Below are 21,548 nucleotides of genomic sequence, written 5' to 3'. Positions count from 1 at the left end.
AATAACGCATTCTGTACAACTTAAGTTCTTTTTTCTGAATGCAGGATAGACAGATTTGAAGATTTTTTATTCACAGTTTCATTCAAAAGTGGCGTATTTTCAGGGAAAAAAATGAATAGCTTTGGGGATGACTTGAGCCGAGGCCTTGCTTTTATTGTTCTTTTTATCCACCTTGTTTGTGGAGACGTGAGCTACTCCATTCCAGAAGAGATGAAGCGAGGATCGGTGGTCGGAAATATTGCTAAGGATTTAGGACTGGATCTGGGCACGCTGTCTGTTCGAAAGGCTCGCATTGAGACAGAGGATAACGGTGTTAAGTACTGCAGCTTGAATGTCAAGACAGGGGATCTAATTGTCGGAGAACGAATGGACAGGGAAGGACTTTGTGAGAAGAGGGCATCGTGCGTCGTAAAACAGGAGGTAGTGCTTGAAAATCCTTTAGAACTGCGCCGTATAAACATCCACATTCAAGATATTAATGACAATTCTCCCCAGTTTAAAGAGGAATCAATTAAATTAGAAATTCAAGAATCTGCGACGAGAGGGTCGACGTTTCTCCTTGATGAAGCGCATGATGCAGACATTGGCGACAATGCTGTGCGGGGCTACTCACTACAAGAAAACGATTATTTTAAGTTAAATGTAAAATCAAAAGGAACTGGACGGAAATATGGCGAGTTAGTCTTAGACAAAGAGCTGGACAGGGAGGACAAAAACACGATTACATTTTTACTGACTGCATTTGACGGCGGATCTCCTCAGAAATCAGGCACCGTTGTGATACACGTCACTGTTCTGGATGCAAATGATAACGCCCCAGTGTTTAGCCAGGTAGTTTATGAAGCCAGTCTCCCTGAAAATTCATCAATGGATTCTGTTGTTCTAACAGTGTCCGCTACGGACCCAGATGAGGGAGCGAATGGTGAAATCACTTACGGATTTGATCATGTGTCGGATGAAAACCAAATTTTTATATTAAATCCACAAACAGGTGAAGTGAGAGTAGGTGGAACTATTGATTATGAAAGGAAATCGTTGTACGAAATGCAGATCAGCGCTAAAGATGGTTTAGGATTGGCCTCATATGCAACCGTAATGATTGAAGTAACTGATATAAATGATAACGCCCCGTTTATTCATTTGAAGTCTTTGTCCAATCCCATACCAGAGAACGTGTCACCTGGTACAGAGGTGGGCATGATTAATGTACAGGACAGAGACTCGGAACTTAATCGCCAGGTCCGCTGCACAATCCAGCAAAATGTCCCTTTTAAATTGGTTCCCTCGATTAAAAACTATTATTCTCTTGTAACCACCGGACAATTGGACCGTGAATTAGTATCTGATTACAACATTACAATTATAGCCACTGATGAGGGGTTTCCACCTCTGTCCTCCTCTAAAACTGTTCAGTTGTCTGTAGCTGACATTAATGACAACCCACCTGTGTTTGAGGAACAGTCCTACAGCGCATATGTGAGTGAAAATAACAAACCTGGATCCACATTATGTACTGTTTCTGCTCGAGATCCTGACTGGAGACAAAACGGTACAGTGATTTATTCTCTGTTACCTGGTGAGGTGAACGGTGCCTCTGTGTCCTCCTATCTATCTGTTTATGGAGACACAGGAGTGATCCACGCTGTGAGGTCATTTGATTATGAACAGTTCAGGAGTTTTAAAATCCAAGTGATGGCCAGAGACAATGGTTCTCCTCCTCTCAGCAGCAATGTGACTGTCAGTGTGTTTGTATCTGATGTGAATGACAACTCTCCTCAGATTTTGTACCCCGCCGCAGAAGGCAGCTCCTTCATGACTGAGTTAGTCCCCAAAGCTGCACATGGAGGATCTCTGGTGTCCAAAGTGATAGCAGTGGACGCAGACTCTGGACAGAACGCCTGGCTGTCCTATCAAATACTCAAAGCCACAGATCCTGGACTTTTCAGTATTGATCTACACAGTGGAGAGATCAGGACACAGCGGGACATTTCAGCATCTGACAGCATGAAGCAGAACCTGATTGTTGCAGTGAAAGATAATGGACAGCCCTCTCTGTCTGCCACCTGTGCCATGTTTTTACTTATTTCTGATAACTTGGCTGAAGTTCCTGAACTGAAGGATATTTCGCATGATGAGAACAACTCCAAACTCACTTCGTATCTGATCATCGCATTGGTTTCTGTGTCCACCTTCTTTCTGACTTTCATTATCATCATCCTGGGTGTGAGGTTTTGTCGCAGGAGAAAGCCCAGACTGTTGTTTGATGGAGCAGTAGCCATACCTGGAGCTTATCTTCCTCCTAATTACTCGGATGTAGACGGCACAGGAACTTTACGCAGCACCTACAATTATGACGCCTACCTGACAACAGGATCTAGAACCAGTGACTTTAAGTTTGTATCGTCTTACAATGACAACACGCTGCCTGCTGACCAGACTCTGAAGAAAAGTCCGACAGAGTTTGCCGATGTGTTCCGAGACAACAAGGACTTTCCGGAGGTAAAACAAAAATATATATGTTTCGTTTTCCTCCCTAATAACTTCATGGTCGCTCTTTTTCATATTTATTTACTCATTTTTCATACCACTTCTCATAGGAGGATTCTCAAACGTTTTTCATTTTTCAGAGATATTTTCACCAAAATTTATATAATAACGTACTCAACAATTTTTTTCTTTTAATTTTTATGCTCGTCTTCGTTTGTCATCCCTTTGAATACTTTGGAATTTCCGTCATGGATACTCCCTACCTCTTTAGTCATTTTTATCCCCACACTTTTCCTACATTCACCAAGTATTCTTCGCTCTAGTCTGACTCAACCATTTTATAATGCATATACAATTCAGTGTCCTTTTTTTCTTTGATTTTGTCAGGTCATATGTTATCGTTTTCTCTTTTTTTAATTCAACCTATTTCATTTTTTAAGCTATAATTACCGTATGCATATTTTTCCACACTTTCAAACAGAATAACTTTTCATTAGTTTTCTAAAACATATTTGAACACTTGAGGTAGTTTTGAGCACTTTATTCACTGATTCACTGGCTTCTCCTTCTGAGAATTTGTTCGACATCCATAATATGAAACTGTCATATATTATAAACCATCAATTCACATGTTGGTGCGTGTGGCAAGATGATTCATTAATTGTTTAAAATTTTTACGGCTTGCTTGTTTGTCAGTGTTCTGTGTTTTTGCATTCCAAGTATGTTTTGACAAACTTTTCTGTGAATATTAAAATGCGGGGGTTTTATTGTTAAAATTTAACCGAGTTCAATATGAATGCTCGCTTTCCGCGATTACTGCTAAAAGCACAAAATGAGATTGATAAGACATAAAGCGACTTCCGTTGTTGTATGACAACAACGGAATTGTATGTTCCCCAGTTACTGGCTCACAGGTTTCCCCGATTTCTCCAAATGAGATATCAGCTTTGCTTATGCCTCTGTCCCGGGTGCTGAAATTGACTGCTTCACTAGTCGTTGAAATTTATGAATAACCCACTTATTTAACATGCCGTAAGACATTTAAATCAAAGTTTTATCAATACCTTCTCATTAGATCATAGCATTACATGTTATAATCTCTGATTAAAAAATAAATAAATATGAAGTTAATAATAGTAATAAGGTTGAATGGTTGGATCTTTGAATACTTCAAAAACTTTTACCAAGTTATTGGTGTTTTAACTTTGTCCTCACAAAAAAAAACACCTCAACAAAAAACAAAGCAATGTGTGTTGTAGTTCATGATAATCGTGAAAATATTTGTGAGATCGAATTAGAATTTATTTCATTGAAATACGGAGCCGACGTGGTAATGATTACTTTAGTTTTTTTGTTTGTTTGTTTGTTTTTTCTCATTCAGTGTTTCCACGTTTTTTCTTTACTGAAAACAAACGTGTATCATCACGTTCACTTGAAAGGCGTTTCCATTTATATTTCCGCAGACCGATATAACAATTTTCAACTACGAAAAACCACATGGAAGTTCAGATTCTACTTTGGGAAACTCACAGCGCTTCCTGCGTTATAACTACACGGGAATAACATTTTACAATTGACCCTTTACGGTAATGATACAAAATAAGTGTCCAATTTTACTTCAATGAAAATTCATTTTTTGTGTAATTTAATATTTTAATGGACACATTTTCTTTTCAAAACAGAGATCGTGATTTTGATAGCTTTTGTTGAGTTGTAATTTTTTTAGCTATACTCAAGGTGTCACTAAAGACCAGCAACGCGTTTAACCCCGAAGATGTTTTGCACACGATCCTCCATGAGGACTGGGAAGTATTTCGTCTTCTTTCTCTAAAGCTGGAGCGAAACCCACTGAATGCTGAAATTGTAATCGAAAATTCGTCATTACCGAAAACTTATCCGGATTATTTTATTGTCTGAAGATGGCGCGTGAAACACGTTTTCCCGGGATCTATGGGCTCCTCTTTGTCCTTTTTGTTGAACACTGCACGCAGGGAGAACTGACCTATTCCGTTCAAGAGGAGCTGAAGCACGGATCTGTCATCGCAAATGTTGCCAGGGATTTAGGACTGGAATCACAGGGAATCGATGCTCGTAAAGCCCGTGTAGAAATGGAAGGAAGCGAGAAGGAGTACATCAGAGTTGACCCGAGAACCAGAGATTTATTGATCGCCGGAAGAATAGATAGAGAGGAGCACTGTGGACAAAAGCCGACCTGTGTTCTTAAATTTGATCTGCTTTTAGAAAATCCACTGGAACTGCATAGGTTGTCCCTTCAAGTTGATGATATAAACGATAATTCTCCACTGTTTCAAAAAGATACAGTGAAGCTGGAAATCAGCGAGTCCGCTGCCAAAGGAGCCAGGTATCGCATTAATGCAGCGCACGATGCAGATATAGGCCAGAACGCCATTCAAAGCTACACCCTAGAACAAAACCCCCATTTTGTATTTAACATTCAGACGACTAGTGCTGGCAGTAAATATGGAGAATTAGTCTTAAATAAAGAGTTGGATCGGGAAGAGCAGCAAGAATTGAAATTATTGCTAAGAGCTGTAGATGGTGGATCTCCGCAGAGATCAGGGACTGTACTAATACATGTTACTGTGCTCGACGCTAATGATAATGCTCCTGTGTTTACCGAGGCTGTGTACACAGCCAGTTTACCGGAAAACGCTCCTTTAAATACTCCAGTTATCATAGTCAGTGCAAAAGATGTAGATGAAGGTGTTAACGGCAAGGTGACGTATGAGTTTGGCCGACTGTCTGAAAAGTCAAGAAAGATATTTTCACTTAATGAAAAAACAGGAGAAGTAATTGTAGCAGGTCAATTAGATTATGAAGAGGGATCAAAGTATGAACTAATGATTGAAGCCAAAGATGGTTATGGCCTGTCTTCAGAAGCTAAAGTGATCATTGACATCACGGATGTGAATGACAACGCCCCATTAATATATGTAAAATCCTTGTCCAACCCCATACCTGAGAATGTGTCACCTGGTACAGAGGTGGGCATCATTAATGTACAGGACAGAGACTCTGAGAATAACAGACAGGTCCGCTGCTCCATCCAGGAAAATGTCCCTTTTAAGTTGGTTCCTTCTATTAAAAATTATTATTCTCTGGTGACCACAGGACAACTGGACCGTGAACTAGTATCTGATTACAACATTACAATCACTGCGACTGATGAGGGCTCTCCACCTCTGTCTTCCTCTAAAGCTATTCAGTTATCTGTAGCTGACATCAATGACAACCCACCTGTGTTTGAGGAACAGTCCTACAGCGCATATGTGAGTGAAAATAACAAACCTGGATCCTCTTTATGTACTGTTTCTGCTCGAGATCCTGACTGGAGACAAAACGGTACAGTGATTTATTCTCTGTTACCTGGTGAGGTGAACGGTGCCTCGGTGTCCTCCTATCTATCTGTTAATGGAGACACAGGAGTGATCCACGCTGTGAGGTCATTTGACTATGAACAGTTCAGGAGTTTTAAAATCCAAGTTATGGCCAGAGACAATGGTTCTCCTCCTCTCAGCAGCAACGTGACTGTCAGTGTGTTCATATCTGATGTCAATGACAACTCTCCTCAGATTTTGTATCCCGCCCCAGAGGGCAGCTCCTTCATGACTGAGTTAGTCCCTAAAGCTGCACATGGAGGATCTCTGGTGTCCAAAGTGATAGCAGTGGACGCAGACTCTGGACAGAACGCCTGGCTGTCCTATCACATAGTCAAAGCCACAGATCCTGGACTTTTCAATATTGATCTGCACAGTGGAGAGATCAGGACACAGCGGGACATTTCAGCATCTGACAGCATGAAACAGAACCTGATTGTTGCAGTGAAAGATAATGGACAGCCCTCTCTGTCTGCCACCTGTTCCATGTTTTTACTTATTTCTGATAACTTGGCTGAAGTGCCAGAACTGAAAGACATTTCTTATGATGAGAAGAACTCGAAGCTGACCTCTTATCTGATTATTGCCCTCGTTTCTGTATCCACGTTCTTTCTTACTTTCATCATCATCATCCTGGGTGTGAGGTTTTGTCGCAGGAGAAAGCCCAGACTGTTGTTTGATGGAGCAGTAGCCATCCCAGGAGCTTATCTTCCTCCCAATTACTCAGATGTTGATTGTACAGGAACTTTACGCAGCACCTACAATTATGATGCCTACCTGACAACAGGATCTAGAACCAGTGACTTTAAGTTTGTATCATCTTACAATGACAACACACTGCCTGCTGACCAGACTCTGAAGAAAAGTCCATCAGAGTTTGCTGATGTGTTTGGCAGCTGTGACGTTTCTCCTGAGGTAGGAACCTGTCTGACGTACTAATACTTCTTGAGTTTTTGTATTTGTAATATTTCATGCAATATCTTATGTTTTTACAAGTTTGATTTTATATCCAGGTATTTGCAGCTATCTAATGTTTTCTTTTAAAGATTGGAAATCAGTAACCCAGTAAAAAAAAGAAAAAAGTATGACAGAAGATTGCATTTAGTATGCACTGACACCAATTTTAAACGTCCAACAATAGTACTTGCTTTGCTTTTATCTTTAAAAACTTGTACAATATCAGGTTTTGGTGTATCTTGTGGTAAAAAATTCTTATGGAACCCCCACGTACACTTTTTGATCTATTTTCTTTGTAATGGTATGACAAAGATAATGCCATACTACTGTTCCTTTGAACAAAACCTATTTATGTTGTACTTTAGAGATATGTTTCCAAATCTATAAAAAATAAAATAAAATAAATCTGTTTGTCAACATGCTTGTATTAGCAATTAAATTAAGGAAGGGTGATTACTTTTTTTTTTGTTCAAATTATGAACAACACACACACTAACATTACTGCCTTAATGATTATTCTTAGAGAGACTTTAAAGAGTACCTAGAGACAAAAAATTTTATTGTGGAACTTTTTGTCTGTTTCACTTTCCATACACGTAAACCCTACGGATTTCTTTTGCATGATTTTAGCACTTACCATACTGATGAAGTGAATACCAGAAATTATTCCGACTTCTTATTGCTTTCAAGAAAGATTTCTGCAGCTCTGTCCATTGTTTTTTCCTTTAAGAACGCTTAGAGGACGAATTATACTAAAGAAGAAAATATTTATTCAAAGGCAGACTTTTATACTGAGAACGGTGCTGTTTCTTCCTCTTTCTCAAGGTGTCACTATTTGCCTTTATATGAGAAGGCTGTTCTTCCCTCCCCATGCTGTTTTAGATGTAAGAAAGCCTTACAATTCAATCTGCCCATCCAGACAGATTGAGAAGCTCTCGAATAGCCTGTGTTTTTTTGCGTTACTTCTACCGCTGTTTATTTGTGGAATATAACCAAAGGAAGCTGTTATGTTTTAGACACATTTCCAAACTATAACAATGGAGCATCGAATTTTGTATCTCCTCTTTTTGTTCTCTTACGGAGTGAATGGAGACGTGAGCTACTCAGTGCAGGAGGAAGTGAAACGTGGATATTCTATTGGAAATATAGCGAAGGATTTGAACCTGGACGTGGGTAAATTGTCACTTAGGAATGCTCGCGTTGATGCTGCAGGGAATCGGAAGCGATATTGTGATATCAATAGAAGCACAGGTGATTTAATTATCTCCGACAGAATTGACCGAGAGGAGCTGTGTGGAGAACGATTGTCTTGTGTAATAAAACGCGAAATCGTGCTGGAGAACCCTCTGGAATTGCATCCTTTCAGTTTGCATGTTCAAGATATTAATGATAATACACCGCAGTTTAACGAAGCGTCGTTTAAATTTGAAATTAGAGAGTCGGCAGTGAGGGGAGCTCGCTTTGTGATCGAGGAGGCGCACGATGCGGATGTCGGACAAAATTCAGTTCAGCAGTATAGCCTTGAACAGAACGAAAATTTCATTCTAGCTGCTAATGGAAACACAGTGGAGCTTGTTTTGGATAAAGAGCTTGATCGTGAAAAACAAAAGGAAATTAATTTACTCCTTACAGCTTTAGATGGCGGATCTCCTCAGAGATCAGGTACAGTGGTCATACATGTAACCGTGCTGGATGCTAATGATAACGCCCCAGTGTTTAGCCAGGCCCTTTATGAAGCCAGTCTGCCTGAAAACTCTCCTATAGGTACTGTAGTGATAACAGTGAGCGCAACTGATGCAGATGAGGGAGTGAATGGAGATGTGACTTATGATTTTGGACATGTTTCAGAGAATGTAAAGAACGTTTTTGGCCTGGATCATAAGACAGGAGAATTAAAACTAATTAGCGAGATAGATTTTGAAACAGTTTCAAATTATGACCTACGCATTAAAGCGAAAGATGGCTTGGGATTGTCATCTTACACTAAAGTGACTGTACATGTCACCGATGTAAACGACAATTCGCCTGTTATCTATGTAAAGTCTCTAGCATACCCAACACCTGAAAATGTGTCTCCTGGCACAGAGGTGGGCATCATTAATGTACAGGATGTAGATTCTGATAACAGCCAAAATGTTCGCTGCTACATTCAGCAAAATGTTCCTTTTAAGTTGGTTCCTTCTATTAAAAACTATTATTCTCTGGTGACCACAGGAAAACTGGACCGTGAACTAGTATCTGATTACAACATTACAATCACTGCCACTGATGAGGGCTTTCCACCTCTGTCCTCCTCTAAATCTATTCAGTTGTCTGTAGCTGACATCAATGACAACCCACCTGTGTTTGAGGAACAGTCCTACAGCGCATATGTGAGTGAAAACAACAAACCTGGATCCACTTTATGTACTGTTTCTGCTAGAGATCCTGACTGGAGACAAAACGGTACAGTGGTTTATTCTCTGTTACCTGGTGAGGTGAACGGTGCCTCAGTGTCCTCCTATCTATCTGTTAATGGAGACACAGGAGTGATCCACGCTGTGAGGTCATTTGATTATGAACAGTTCAGGAGTTTTAAAGTTCAAGTTGTGGCCAGAGACAATGGTTCTCCTCCTCTCAGCAGCAACGTTACTGTCAGTGTGTTTATATCTGATGTAAATGACAACTCTCCTCAGATTTTGTATCCCGCTGTGGAAGGCAGCTCCTTCATGACTGAGTTAGTCCCTAAAGCTGCACATGGAGGATCTCTGGTGTCCAAAGTGATAGCAGTGGACGCAGACTCTGGACAGAACGCCTGGCTGTCCTATCATATAGTCAAAGCCACAGATCCTGGACTTTTCAGTATTGATCTGCACAGTGGAGAGATCAGGACACAGCGGGACATTTCAGAATCTGACAGCATGAAACAGAACTTGATTGTTGCAGTGAAAGATAATGGACAGCCCTCTCTGTCTGCCACCTGTTCCATGTATTTACTTATTTCTGATAACTTGGCTGAAGTGCCAGAACTGAAAGACATTTCTTATGATGAGAAGAACTCCAAGCTGACCTCTTATCTGATCATCGCGCTGGTTTCTGTGTCCACCTTCTTTCTGACCTTCATCATCATCATCCTGGGTGTGAGGTTTTGTCGCAGGAGAAAGCCCAGACTGTTGTTTGATGGAGCAGTAGCCATACCTGGAGCTTATCTACCACCAAATTATGCAGATGTTGACGGTACAGGAACTTTACGCAGCACCTACAATTATGATGCCTACCTGACAACAGGATCTAGAACCAGTGACTTTAAGTTTGTATCATCTTACAATGACAACACGCTGCCTGCTGACCAGACTCTGAAGAAAAGTCCATCAGACTTTGTTGATGTTTTTGGCGTCTGTGATGATTCCCCAGAGGTATGAATCTATAAATTTTTCCAGATTGGATCAATACACTCTTTTATTTCTTGAAACTCTTTTATGTCTTCATTATTTGTTTTCTTCATATTTTCATGTTTTTGAAGGTATTTCAGGATCAATCTACTCTTTTTAAAGTCTACATTCAAAATGTAAATTATACATGTTAATTTTTTACGATTGAGTTCATGATTGCTTTTTGGGATCTGACTTCTTAACTATACCTATCATCTTTATTTTGTCAAAGTCCTTTTGCAAATAGTCGCCTATGAAGTGAACCTATTAAATGTACATTTAAAGCTTTCATGGCAAAAGATTCAAAGGAATTATGTTTTTGTCTGGTTTTTGTTATCATCTTGTTGTAGTGATAAATGACAAGCTCCATGATGCTATATATGTGAGAAATGGATTGCTTATTTTTTGGGTCAGTTTGTTGTCTCTTTGTTGCACTTCATCAGAGCAGATGAAGCATGGTCTACTTTAAATCTTCTTAGAATGAGTCTACGGTGCTATTTTGTCTTTTTTTCTGGTGTATTATTTTGCATACTGTTGAAAAGCTCAACCTCGGAATCATCACTAACAAATGATATTTACTGTAAAATGCTTGCTCGTTTTAAGCCAGACTTTCTCTCATGCTTTCTTTTGATACATTTTCAAAGTTGGTTTTGAAGGGGTTTCTTTTATAGCTATGATTTTCCACACAAATCTTACAAATTTCTTTATATTTTTTGCTGTTTTTTCTAATCATCCTCTTGCTTTTTGATGAAAGGAACCAGAGCTTCTGTTTCTTCCTCTATCCTTGGTCCTGAAATCCATTTCATAAAAACATCTGATGGTGTGGTCTAAAGTAATTTGTTTTCAGAATAATATTTGCTGTGTACCATTTAGATTTACTAGTTCATTGATGCCTGTGTTTGTAATAAATTAGGATTTAATTTAAGTGTTTCATTGTTTATAATGCATAGTACCCTTATTTTTCATTTGTCTTTAGGAGGCGCGGCTACAGTTGCTTTGTGACCCTTTTCTTTGGGTCATTGTCTTGACTTATTGTTGCATCATGAATAACAATATGCTATAGCATATTGTGAGGAATGGATATTGTGTTTTTTTTCTGTGGTTAGGCTGATGTCTAACTGGCCTAAGTCCATTTTCCCAGACTACATCCAACTCGCACAATTGTTTTTAACGGTTGTTTCTCTGGTTATTGTGCATATACTTAACTTGGGATTCATCTCTTCCAAAGAGCCTGCGCCACTGCTCTTTCTTTTTCTTTTCTCTTGTTTTTAAGTTTTACGTAGTCTCAATCTCATTTCTTGTTTTGAATACAGGCTTTATGTGGCTTGTTCTTTTTTGTAAGTAATGCCAGTGATGATTGAATTGTTATTTTTTCACGAATAAATTTCTTTAGGAGGAAACTAGTTACATTTAGTAGTTACATCAAATGATTTGTTAATGAACAAATCATTTGAATTTATCTTAAGATAGCAAACCTAGTTTTCTTAGATTCATACGTGTTCTCAGACCAAGTGGGGAAATTCTATTGTGCTACTTAGAAAGTTTAGGAAGAAGGTTTTTTTTTATTTTATTTCTTTTTTAGATGTTTGACTTTCACTTTCATTAGTTCAATCTGAACAAACCTTTTTTTCTGTCAGCCATGTCAGAAAAACTTTTAATATTTTTAAGAATTTTGTGTCTAAAAGACTAATCCAGAGTGAGTGACTTAGTAATAATTGTTAAAAATATAAATAAATAAATAAATAAATAAATAAATAAATAAATAAAAACATGACTTGTTTTCTTTTACAGTAGAGTTTCATCTTTCTTGCTGTATAATGTTATGTGCTTTACTTGGTGATAACGCAGTGTTTTAATATTGCAAGTTTATGAACTAGTTAATTGAAAATGATATAAAATCCAATGTGAATTATAATATAATATGTGTTTAAGAACATGGAAAAACCTCTTACTTTACACTACAATTTCCTTATACCTTTTGAATATTTCTTTGTGATTTACTTTGCATTAATGCAGTAATTTACTGATGCTACCTTAGGAACAGAGTAAATAGAAACATACAATACTACTTTAGTTAAATGACAATATCTATTTAAAATTTAGAAAGTACGATTTTTTTTCAAAGTACAGTTTCAATTTAATAGCTAGGTAACATGTTAGATTTTACATTTTAATTACATAAGACTTTTTTTGCTTCCAGTTTTTGAACAGTAAAAAATGAAGGTGTACAACACTGCATACGTTACATGGTGATAACCGTTTATAGTCTCAGAAGTTAAAACTTCTGTTATAGATTACTTTTACGTCATGGTCACTTACAGAGTAAAGGGAAAAGGAAGTGCATTAGGATGACTTGTGTTGGTGTTCCTGGATAAGACTTGATAGATTTTTCATGCTTTTCAAACCTAATTGTCTGATTCGAATTCATTTTAAATCATCTGAAAGGAAAATGGTTCCAAATTTTTGAACACAACTACTAGTTTTTTACAATGTTTAAAAACGAGTAATGTTGCTCAACTGAGCTCAAGATGTCGCTATATACCAGCCTAAAATAACATCATCCCTCCTTCCTTTGTTAACTTCCCGGATTTGCGCTTTAGAGCTGCTCTACATTAATAAGCAGTATCGCTGAATTGACGCATTTCGTCGTTTCGTGTCATCCGGTCATATTTAAGAAACTACGACCTAAACCCATTGAGAACTAAAATTTGAAAACGGGTTTAACAATGGTAATCTTTCCATTGCTGGTTAGTTTCTCCTTTTTCCTTTTTTTCGCGCATGGAGAACAGAGCTATTCTTTCCCAGAGGAGATGAAACGAGGTTCAGTTATTGGAAATATCGCAAAGGATCTCGGGCTGCAGACAGGTGCGCTGTCCACCAGAAGAGCCCGCATTGACACCGAGGAGAGCGATAAACGTTACTGTGACATCAACGTGAGAAACGGAGCGCTGATTGTGGTGGAGAGGATTGATCGTGAGGGCCTTTGTGGCAAAAAGGCTTCATGTATCTTGAAACAGGAGCTCATTTTGGAGGATCCTCTGGAGCTGCACCGGATTAGTCTTCATATTCAAGATATAAATGATAACGCTCCAGTATTTAAGGAAGTAAAAATAGATTTAGAAATTCATGAACTGGCAGACAGGGGAGCTCGCTTTTTAATCGAGGAGGCGCACGATGCGGATGTCGGACAAAATTCAGTTCAGCAGTATAGCCTTGAGAAAAACGAAAATTTCATTCTAGCTGCTAATGGAAACATATTAGAGCTTGTTTTGGATAAAGAACTTGATCGAGAAAAACAAAAGGAAATTAATTTACTCCTTACAGCTTTAGATGGCGGATCTCCTCAGAGATCAGGTACAGTGGTCATTCATGTAACTGTACTGGATGCTAATGATAACGCCCCAGTGTTTAGCCAGGCCGTTTATAAAGCCAGTCTGCCTGAAAACTCTCCTATAGGTACTGTAGTGATAACAGTGAGCGCAACTGATGCAGATGAGGGAGTGAATGGAGATGTGACTTATGATTTTGGACATGTTGCTGATGAAGTGATGAAAATATTCAGCATTGATAGTAAAAAAGGGGAAATACGTGTAATGGATACTGTAGACTTTGAAGTTACAACATCTTATGAAATACGCGTTAAAGCAAAGGATGGTCTGGGTTTGTCATCTTATGCTCAGGTCATTATTTCTATCACTGATGTGAATGACAACGCCCCTCTTGTTAGTCTGAAATCACTGACCAATCAAATACCAGAAGACACTCCACCTGGTACAGAGGTGGGCATCATTAATGTGCAGGACAGAGACTCTGAGAATAACCGACAGGTCCGCTGCTCCATCCAGGAAAATGTCCCTTTTAAGTTGGTTCCTTCTATTAAAAACTATTATTCTCTGGTGACCACAGGACAACTTGACCGTGAACTAGTATCTGATTACAACATTACAGTCATTGCCACTGATGAGGGCTCTCCACCTCTGTCCTCCTCTAAAGCTATTCAGTTGTCTGTAGCTGACATCAATGACAACCCACCTGTGTTTGTGGAACAGTCCTACAGCGCATATGTGAGTGAAAATAACAAACCTGGATCCTCTTTATGTACTGTTTCTGCTAGAGATCCTGACTGGAGACAAAACGGTACAGTGATTTATTCTCTGTTACCTGGTGAGGTGAACGGTGCCTCTGTGTCCTCCTATCTATCTGTTAATGGAGACACAGGAGTGATCCACGCTGTGAGGTCATTTGACTATGAACAGTTCAGGAGTTTTAAAGTCCAAGTGATGGCCAGAGACAATGGTTCTCCTCCTCTCAGCAGCAACGTGACTGTCAGTGTGTTCATATCTGATTTAAATGACAACTCTCCTCAGATCCTGTACCGGCACCAGAGGGCAGCTCCTTCATGACTGAGTTAGTCCCCAAAGCTGCACATGGAGGGTCTCTGGTGTCCAAAGTGATAGCAGTGGACGCAGACTCTGGACAGAACGCCTGGCTTTCCTATCACATAGTCAGATCCACAGATCCTGGACTTTTCAGCATTGATCTGCACAGTGGAGAGATCAGGACACAGCGAGACATTTCAGAATCTGACAGCATGAAACAGAACCTGATTGTTGCAGTGAAAGATAATGGACAGCCCTCTCTGTCTGCCACCTGTTCCATGTATTTACTTATTTCTGACAACTTGGCTGAAGTGCCAGAACTGAAAGATATTTCTTATGATGAGAAGAACTCGAAGCTGACCTCTTATCTGATCATTGCGCTGGTTTCTGTGTCCACCTTCTTTCTGACCTTCATCATCATCATCCTGGGTGTGAGGTTTTGTCGGACGAGAAAGCCCAGACTGTTGTTTGATGGAGCAGTAGCCATACCAGGAGCTTATCTTCCTCCTAATTACGCAGATGTTGACGGCACAGGAACTTTGCGCAGCACCTACAATTACGATGCCTACCTGACAACAGGATCTAGAACCAGTGACTTTAAATTTGTGTCGTCTTACAATGACAACACGCTGCCTGCTGACCAGACCCTGAAGAAAAGTCCTTCAGATTTTGCTGATGTGTTTGGAGTCTGTGATGATTCCCCTGAGGTATGAATCTATAGATCTTTTTGTATTTAGTCACAACTCGTTGTATTTCATGAAACTCATTTTGTATTTATTATAAATGATTTTTACCATGTTTATGAACAAGAAGGTATTTCAGAGCCCACATCATTTTCTTAATGTTTACATACAAAGTATATTTGACAAGTTCATGGTCATGATTGAGTTTAATATTGATATTTGGATGTGACTTCTGAACATCCTTTTTTAGGTTTTCAGGTGGTTTCTTCTTCTTTGCTAGCTGTGATTTTGCACTCAAGTCTTGCCCTTTTATTGCATTCTGATTTTGCAGTTTTTTACTTATGCTATTTTTCATGATTGGTTCCACTGCTTGTCTTTCTTTGGCTCCTTTCTTTCTCTGTCCTTGGTACTGAAATTCTTTTTAGAAAGAGTTTTGCATTGGAGTGGTCTAAAGAAGTTTGTTTTGAGGGCAATATTTGTTTTATACTAATTAGCTTTATTGGATCATTAATGCATATGTTATTTCCCGTATAGTTGTATCTTCAAAATAATTCTGTGCTACTTTTTTCTTAAATATTTTCATTATTATTATTATTCATTTATTTATTTATTTTTCAGTTTCTGTTCACCTTTAACGTACCCTCCTCTCCTACATCTCCAATTTTTTCGCATTTGCTTTTGGCATATTTGGCATTTTGCAACAATCTGAATACCATATCGAATGTAATTTTGCTTTTTTTATATAAGTACTTGTGGATTTTTGTCACACATTTCAGTTTTGACTGGGAAATTTTGAGTTTTGCTTCAGGTCTTTGAATATTAATCTTATCTCTAGAAAGTCAACGATGATTTAGCAGATTTCATCATTCATATTCTACAGAAATCATAATTGTGCTCACAGACAACTACTTTAATAAGTTTCTAAAACTTTTAAATCCTGGATAATATTGTCTAAAAAAACATAATGTTGCAGAGCAGCCAGAAAATCAGCTGCAGAAGATTCTTGTTATTTATTGACTTTTAGGTGAGGTGGCTAAAGTTGATTTGTTGCTCTATCTTTTGGTTCTTGTCCTGTCTTCTTGCTGTGTCAGGGATTAACAAGTTGCTGTTGCATATCGTGAAGAATGGGTTGTGTTTTTTTTCTGTAGTCTGGCTGATGTCCATTTTGTATGAGTCAATTTTCTCAGAGTTCATCAAACTCACACATATGTCTCTCTGGTTGTTGTGCATATATCTGCAAATACTGCTAGAACATGTAAGCCTGGAACCATCACTTACAAAGATCCCTCACTGTGAATTTCATGTTTTTCTGATTATTATTATGGTAACCCAATCTCAGCCTCATGTCTCATGTTATGGCTTGCTATTTTTTCTAAGCATTGGTTTTGATGATTGTAATGTTATTTTTACTGATGAAGTTCTTAATATGTGAGCGAGTTATGTTTTCTGTCAGTAAACAATTCATTTGTATATGGCTTATAACTCATTCATATTATAAGCCAATGTATATATAATACATTCATATATGCGTACTGTGAGGCAATATGGAAAAGTTCTATTACTCTACTTTTGTAGAAAATTGTGGTACAGCTTTTTAAAAATTAACATTCTATATTACAAGGTTCACATGGACAAGCCTTTATTCATCAGGCATGTCTGTCTTAACCCAGTCCAGTTTGTGTTTAACTGGAAGAGACGCATCTACAAAATAATAATAATAAGCTAACATTTGTAAGTTTTCTACCCTACAGACTTCAGTGAGTTACATGATAATAACTCTTAAGAAATATATAAAGCTGGCTTTTCTTTACATGGACTATTTTACTTTTTTAATATTTAGTATTTTACTTGGTAAACATGCACATTTTTATTATTCCTCATTTATGAACTGGTTAACTGAAAACAACATACAAAGCATTTTGAGTTACATGCAATATCTGTTTAAAATCTCAGAAAAAACTGGCCTTCTTTTGCAGTATGATTTGGCTATATTTACTGGATAATTTGTTGGGTTTTACTTTATAATAATACATTATTTTGCTGGTGCTATTTTATGAATATGGTAAATACAAATCTACCATCCTGCATGAATTATATGGTAATATGTCTGTTTTAACTCTAGAAAAAAAACAACAACAAAAAAAACAAACTTTCCTTTGCAGTACAGTTTCCCTTCACTAACATGGGTAACAAGTAGAATTTACTTTGTAATTATGCTGTACTTTACTGTTACTAGTTTTATGAACAGGTTAAACAATACCTGTAGAATCCTTCATGATTTCTATCGTAACACTTGTTTAAAATATCAGACGTTAAAGCTTTATTCACTTGCAGAGTAAAGGGAGATGTAAATGCATTGGGATTTAAGACTAAGCTTAATAAATTTGTCATGTTTATTAAAAGGAAAGTTGTTTAAAGTTTTAAAACAAAGCCATTTTGTCAGTTCGATTATTTCTGCATTGTTTAAAGGCAGTAATGTTGTTCCACTGAGCTCAAGATGTCGCCATATACCAGCCTAAAATAATATCATCCCTCCTTCCTTTGTTAACTTCCCGGATTTGCGCCTTAGAGCTATACTGCATGAAAGAGCAGACGTGATGAACTGACGCATTTCGTCGATTCATGTCATCCAGTCATATTTAAGGAACTACTACATAAACTCATTCAGAACTAACATTTGAAAGCGGGTTTCACAATGGTAATCTTTCCGTGGCTGATTAGTTTCTCTTTTTTTCTTCTGCACGTCGCGCATGGAGAACAGAGTTATTCCGTACCAGAGGAGATGAAACGAGGATCAGTTATTGGAAATATCGCGAAGGATCTCGGGCTGCAGACAGGTGCGCTGTCCACCAGAAGAGCCCGCATTGACACCGAGGAGAGCGATAAACGTTACTGTGACATCAACGTGAGAAACGGAGCGCTGATTGTGGCGGAGAGGATTGATCGTGAGGGCCTTTGTGACAAAAAGGCTTCATGTATCTTGAAACAGGAGCTCGTTTTGGAGGATCCTCTGGAGCTGCATCGGATTAACCTTCATATTCAAGATATTAATGATAACTCGCCAGTATTTAAGGAAGTAAAAATAGATTTAGAAATTCATGAATTGGCAATGAGGGGAGCTCGCTTTTTAATCGAGGAGGCGCACGATGCGGATGTAGGACAAAATTCAGTTCAGCAGTATAGCCTTGAGAAAAACGAAAATTTCATTCTGGCTGCTAATGGAAACACAGTAGAGCTTGTTTTGGATAAAGAGCTTGATCGAGAAAAACAAAAGGAAATTAATTTACTCCTTACAGCTTTAGATGGCGGATCTCCTCAGAGATCAGGTACAGTGGTCATACATGTAACTGTACTGGATGCTAATGATAACGCCCCAGTGTTTAGCCAGGCCGTTTATAAAGCCAGTCTGCCTGAAAACTCTCCTATAGGTACTGTAGTGATAACAGTGAGCGCAACTGATGCAGATGAGGGAGTGAATGGAGATGTGACTTATGATTTTGGACATGTGACAGACGAAGTTATGAAAATATTCAGCATTGATAATAAAGTAGGGGAAATACGTGTAATGGATACTGTAGACTATGAAGTTAAAGCATCATATGAAATCCGTATTAAAGCAAAGGATGGTCTGGGTTTGTCATCTTATGCTCAGGTCATTATTTCTATCACTGATGTGAATGACAACGCCCCTGTTGTTAGTCTGAAATCACTGAACAATCAAATACCAGAAAACACTCCAGCTGGTACAGAGGTGGGCATCATTAATGTGCAGGACAGAGACTCTGAGAATAACCGACAGGTCCGCTGCTACATCCAGGAAAATGTCCCTTTTAAGTTGGTTCCTTCTATTAAAAACTATTATTCTTTAGTGACCACAGGACAACTGGACCGTGAATTAGTATCTGATTACAACATTACAATTATAGCCACTGATGAGGGCTCTCCACCTCTGTCCTCCTCTAAAACTGTTCAGTTGTCTGTAGCTGACATCAATGACAACCCACCTGTGTTTGAGGAACAGTCCTACAGCGCATATGTAAGTGAAAATAACAAACCTGGATCCTCTTTATGTACTGTTTCTGCTCGAGATCCTGACTGGAGACAAAACGGTACAGTGATTTATTCTCTGTTACCTGGTGAGGTGAACGGTGCCTCAGTGTCCTCCTATCTGTCTGTTAATGGAGACACTGGAGTGATCCACGCTGTGAGGTCATTTGACTATGAACAGTTCAGGAGTTTTAAAGTCCAAGTGATGGCCAGAGACAATGGTTCTCCTCCTCTCAGCAGTAATGTGACTGTCAGTGTGTTCATATCTGATGTGAATGACAACTCTCCTCAAATACTGTATCCTGCCCCAGAGGGCAGCTCCTTCATGACTGAGTTAGTCCCTAAAGCTGCACATGGAGGATCTCTGGTGTCCAAAGTGATAGCAGTGGACGCAGACTCTGGACAGAATGCCTGGCTTTCCTATCATATAGTCAAAGCCACAGATGCTGGACTTTTCAGTATTGATCTGCACAGTGGAGAGATCAGGACACAACGGGACATTTCAGAATCTGACAGCATGAAACAGAACCTGATTGTTGCAGTGAAAGATAATGGACAGCCCTCTCTGTCTGCCACCTGTTCCATGTATTTACTTATTTCTGATAACTTGGCTGAAGTGCCAGAACTGAAAGACATTTCTTATGATGAGAAGAACTCTAAGCTGACCTCTTATTTGATCATTGCGCTGGTTTCTGTGTCCACCTTCTTTCTGACCTTCATCATCATCATCCTGGGAGTGAGGTTTTGTCGCAGGAGAAAGCCCAGACTGTTGTTTGATGGAGCAGTAGCCATCCCAGGAGCTTATCTTCCTCCCAATTACGCAGATGTTGATGGTACAGGAACTTTACGCAGCACCTACAATTATGATGCCTACTTGACAACAGGATCTAGGACCAGTGACTTTAAGTTTGTATCATCTTACAATGACAACACGCTGCCAGCTGACCAGACTCTGAAGAAAAGTCCAACTGATTTTACTGATGTGTTTGGAGTCTGTGATGATTCCCCAGAGGTATGAATCTTATAAGTATTCATAATTATAGGCTGCAGTATAAGAAAGACTGTAAATACACTTACCCACCACATTCTTGGCCCTCACACCCTCCCTATTTCAATCTCACCCTTTTTTGTTTATATGTACCTTAATGTTAACACATTTCTGTCTTAATTTTAGTTAATGCACTCATATTTATTGACACTGAACAATAGTCTTCAACATATTGTTACATTTATGTCAGTCTTTCAACACCTTTCTTTGTTTTCAGCCACATTTCAACTTTGGTTTTAAAATAACGTTTTCCATATCCATGTGTCATAGCATTATTTTAGTTGAAATTTACAAAATAATTTCTCTTTCCTACATGTACAAACTAATGAAACACCTCTGCTGATGTATTTCACAGAAAAAAATCCAATTGTTCTCATTTACTCTGTATTCCATTAGTTGTTTTTATCCCATAAGACTCTTTTTGTCATTTATAGACATTATTTTAAAATGTGTTATGTTTGTGAAGGTATTCTATGACCAGCCTGCTTTTCTCATAGACATTCGACATGCAGAGTGAGCCAGTTCATCTTTACAATTGAGTTTGTAATTGAATTTTAAAACACTTTAAGACTAAAATCAAGATCAAGCTTCTAAATAATACTATTACCATAACCTTTATAATTTTCCACAACTGAGCTACGCTAAAATTATCAAATTAATTCAAAAGACTCAAAGATCAATGTCAGTCTTATTCTCAGATATCAAGTTAGAAGATGCTGAATCTGTGAGAAAAGGATTGTGTTAATTCGTCAGACACACTTTTTCGTTTCTTTTGTGTATTCCATAAGAGCAGATTCAAACAGGCTCACATAGGATAACGTACTATTTTCTTTTAATTTTGTTTTCATCTTATATGTATATTTTCACTTAGAGTTCAAAAGATCATGCCTAGATTCATTGCTAACATAGGAACTTAGAAATAAAGTACTTGTTTCTTTTTAGTGTAGGTTAGGCTTTCTCTCATTCTTTCTTTCACAGAATGCTTTGAGGCTTTTTTTGTCTTCTTTGATTGCAGTGATTTTTCTGATTGTTGTTTCAAAGTCTGACTGAGTCATATTCTATGTTTTATGTGTCTTTCAGTGGTCACATCAGATTTTTTTTAAAGTATAGTTGTTTTGTTCTGATATTATACCTGCACA

General features: G+C 38.3%; 4 protein-coding genes and 1 pseudogene across 4 annotated transcripts; all 5 read left to right on the top strand.

Moving 5' to 3' along the window:
- The first annotated feature begins 95 nt into the window (after positions 1–95).
- On the top strand, positions 96–4,109 carry LOC106930593 (protocadherin beta-15-like). The gene has a single exon (XM_088009241.1). The coding sequence runs from the start codon at positions 112–114 to the stop codon at positions 2,680–2,682; it is 2,571 nt and encodes an 856-aa protein (XP_087865367.1). The 5' UTR covers positions 96–111; the 3' UTR covers positions 2,683–4,109.
- A 228-nt stretch (positions 4,110–4,337) lies between these two features.
- On the top strand, positions 4,338–7,259 carry LOC148157068 (protocadherin gamma-A12-like). Its single transcript, XM_088009240.1, has one exon. The coding sequence runs from the start codon at positions 4,407–4,409 to the stop codon at positions 6,822–6,824; it is 2,418 nt and encodes an 805-aa protein (XP_087865366.1). The 5' UTR covers positions 4,338–4,406; the 3' UTR covers positions 6,825–7,259.
- Positions 7,260–7,774: 515 nt separating this feature from the next.
- On the top strand, positions 7,775–10,243 carry LOC148157067 (protocadherin beta-15-like). The gene has a single exon (XM_088009727.1). It carries the CDS (start codon positions 7,880–7,882, stop codon positions 10,241–10,243), a length of 2,364 nt encoding a protein of 787 aa, XP_087865853.1. The 5' UTR covers positions 7,775–7,879.
- Positions 10,244–12,759: 2,516 nt separating this feature from the next.
- LOC148157066 (protocadherin gamma-A11-like) lies at positions 12,760–15,383 on the top strand (annotated as a pseudogene).
- A 2,277-nt stretch (positions 15,384–17,660) lies between these two features.
- On the top strand, positions 17,661–20,439 carry LOC106930594 (protocadherin gamma-A11-like). Its single transcript, XM_088009239.1, has one exon. The coding sequence runs from the start codon at positions 18,010–18,012 to the stop codon at positions 20,377–20,379; it is 2,370 nt and encodes a 789-aa protein (XP_087865365.1). The 5' UTR covers positions 17,661–18,009; the 3' UTR covers positions 20,380–20,439.
- Positions 20,440–21,548: the final 1,109 nt, after the last annotated feature.

This window comes from Poecilia mexicana, unplaced genomic scaffold (genome assembly GCF_051168715.1).
Source record: "Poecilia mexicana isolate PSO_F unplaced genomic scaffold, ASM5116871v1 scaffold_10, whole genome shotgun sequence".
Lineage (NCBI taxonomy): Eukaryota > Metazoa > Chordata > Actinopteri > Cyprinodontiformes > Poeciliidae > Poecilia > Poecilia mexicana.
The sequence above is the reverse complement of the archived record's forward strand: the minus strand, read 5'-3'. Positions and strand labels throughout refer to the sequence as shown.